Here is a 2,747-nt window from a genome sequence, read left to right on the forward strand (position 1 = left end):
ATGAAAACCCACGCATTACATACTTTTCCCATTTTACAGAGTCAGCAGAATTAAGTGACTTATTCTAGATCACACACTAAGATGTGTCAAAATTGGATTGAGACCTAGGTTTGGCTCACATAAAGCTTATTCCCTGCCTGTAGAACCTTCTCTCAAGGAAGCATTAACCCTGTTTACTTCAGGAGACCAAAGATGGCATAATTGGTGGTAGCTGGTCTCTTAACTGCTGGTGCCCTTGGCCTTTACTATTACCTTTGGGGCTTTTGACCCTGTGTTAGACCATTGATCTGGATGGTACCTTTTCCTTAAGTGCTTTTTACAAGCTTAACTCCGAGTACACTAAAGAATTAGAGAAAAGCAAATGCACTACTTAGTTACAATGCTCATTTGTCTTTTTCTAGTCCTCTTCATAAGATAAATCTCCTGTCCACTCTGGGTCCTGAAGATCAGTACCCCAGATAATTGCATGATTTAAAAGCTCATGATTTTCTTACAGGTCTATATTGTTAATCTGTCAGGATAATTATAAATCAGTTTCATTAATTTCTTTAAATGCTACTTAAGAAGACATATACCTTTGGAGATGCTTACTCACCAAATATTTATTTTCAATATTCTAAACTAGTTAGCTAAGTTATAAATGATGTTAATTAAATGCTTAAATTGTTCATTTATGAAATTTGACATGTGTGAAATCTATACAATATCTGTTTTATCCTTAGGGGGATTATTTGCAGCCGAAGTTGTTGGGCATTTTGGCATTTTTTAACCTGCAGTTACTCAGCTCCAGTGTTGGCATTGAAGATAAGAAAATGGTAGGTAGTAATAGTTGAATTCCAAAGGGTGAGAATAGAATTCATACAGAATACATAAAAGGTATGATTTATGCATTTAGCTACATTAAAAGATAGAAATAAACATGACATTTCTTATTTCTGAACAACTTGTATAGCTTTTTGCAAGTCTAAAAAGAGAAACGGTACCACACTTCTTTTGTTTTATTAGAGATAGAAAAATCAAATTTCTTAATTCTGAACTGTAAGTGTAAGGATAATGTATCTTTGGCTCTAAGTTGATTTTAGATTCAAACAATCTTCTTAGAATAATTTATTGGCTCACATTCCCCTGGGTTGACTCGCTGCTCACACCATCACATTAGCTCAGCAGATGGAAGAGTTCAGTTTTCTTCCTGAGAGATCAAGTATAGTTGAATCTTAGTGGTCTAAAGTGGGTCAGAGTGTTTTTGCATGCTAAAAAGTTAGTTTTTATGACATATGGCAATCTCAGTACTTGTCAGTTTACGGTTAAATGCTTTTTTTTTTGTTGTTGTTGTTAAATGCATTTTTAAGACAGTGAAGTTTCTTTAGAAGTGCAGTAACAATTGGAAGCCATTGACTTTAAATTTCCTTTCCATTTCTACCTCCTCTACAATCATTAAACCTGTAGAAAAATCCACGACTGGGAAGCTTTTATTTCAGTTATACTCAACTTCTCTTAGTAACCTCAAGGAGCCAAAAACCACATAGAATACAATATTAAACCCTACAGATTTTAGTAACCAATCGTGTTCCTTTGCTGCCAACTAATAAATTTGATCCCTAAACAACTTCTGTTTCTTCCACATGGAAATGTGAATGAGTTACTATAAACCCAAGAAAACTAACGTTTGTATTTTAAACTATAAAGAGGTGAGTGTGCTTTTGGCACATAGTTGAGACTCCTTACCCCTTTATTAGAATCTGTGTTTCAGGTGTAATGGGCACAGAAACTGTTAGTTACATGTTTGTTACACTAAATTCAGATCGTCTTTTTATATCATTGATATCATTGGGACAGAAATTTTCTTAATTTTTCATCACTCCTTATGTGAATCTTCACATATCAAAATCGTTTTTTCAGCATTCTCAAAATCAGTAATTTTAAATTCAGTGTGTATTTATGCTACATAGTAGTTTGGAATGGATATGAATAAAATTAAGCAATAGATATAGCAAATTTATTATATCCTTGATACATTTGAAAATTGCTCTTCTAGAGGACCACCAGATCCAAAATAATACGTCACCTTCAAGGAACCCCCACAAATAACAAGCCACAAACCATACTTCTGTTTTTCAAATTCATAATTTCTGCATAAAAAGTTGGACAAAATAAACTGGCCAACATATGTTTTGTTTCTCTAGAGAACAGATACGACCCTGAGATTATGGGTCGGTATGCTCCTGTCAGCTTGTGGATAAGGCTTTATTGTAGAGCACTGCTTATTTTATAGGCCTTGAACAGTCTGATGTCTTTGATGAAGTTGATGGGACCCAAACATGTCAGTTCTGTGAGGGTGAAGATGATGACGACTCTGAGAACTGGCCTTCGGTTCAAGGATGATTTTCCTGAGTTGTGTTGCAGGTAAAAGATTGCCTGACTGACCTCAGTAAAGGTTGTGTGTTTCCTTGTGGCATTAACTCAAATTCTTATCTCTCTGAGGGATATTGGGCTCAATGGTAAATAATTAGGTAGAAAGACTATTTTTATTAGAAAAGGATATATCTTTACCTTTTAAAATCTTTAAACCTATCCAAATTTTTGTTATTAATTTATGTATTTTAAAGAAATTTCAAGAATTTTTTAGTTATAAATGTTTCAGATGTATTTCATAGAAAAGAAAAATTTTAAAATATAACCATCATATGGATTCTCCTCATGAGGGGAATGAATAACAGAACTGTGGGTGAAGGTATACATCAGATCGT

General features: G+C 33.9%; 1 protein-coding gene across 1 annotated transcript in view; it reads left to right on the top strand.

The window, feature by feature from the left end:
- The window catches only part of ATR (ATR serine/threonine kinase), a 135,630-nt gene that overhangs the window by 42,839 nt on the left and 90,044 nt on the right, over window positions 1-2,747 (top strand). The window contains exons 17-18 of the mRNA XM_004712069.3: window positions 723-815; window positions 2,273-2,403. Coding sequence (XP_004712126.1) covers window positions 723-815; window positions 2,273-2,403 — 224 coding nt within the window. The remainder of the gene's footprint in view (window positions 1-722; window positions 816-2,272; window positions 2,404-2,747) is intronic.

Source organism: Echinops telfairi, unplaced genomic scaffold (assembly GCF_000313985.2).
Source record: "Echinops telfairi isolate 266 unplaced genomic scaffold, ASM31398v2 ScPeMD7_16;HRSCAF=60, whole genome shotgun sequence".
Lineage (NCBI taxonomy): Eukaryota > Metazoa > Chordata > Mammalia > Afrosoricida > Tenrecidae > Echinops > Echinops telfairi.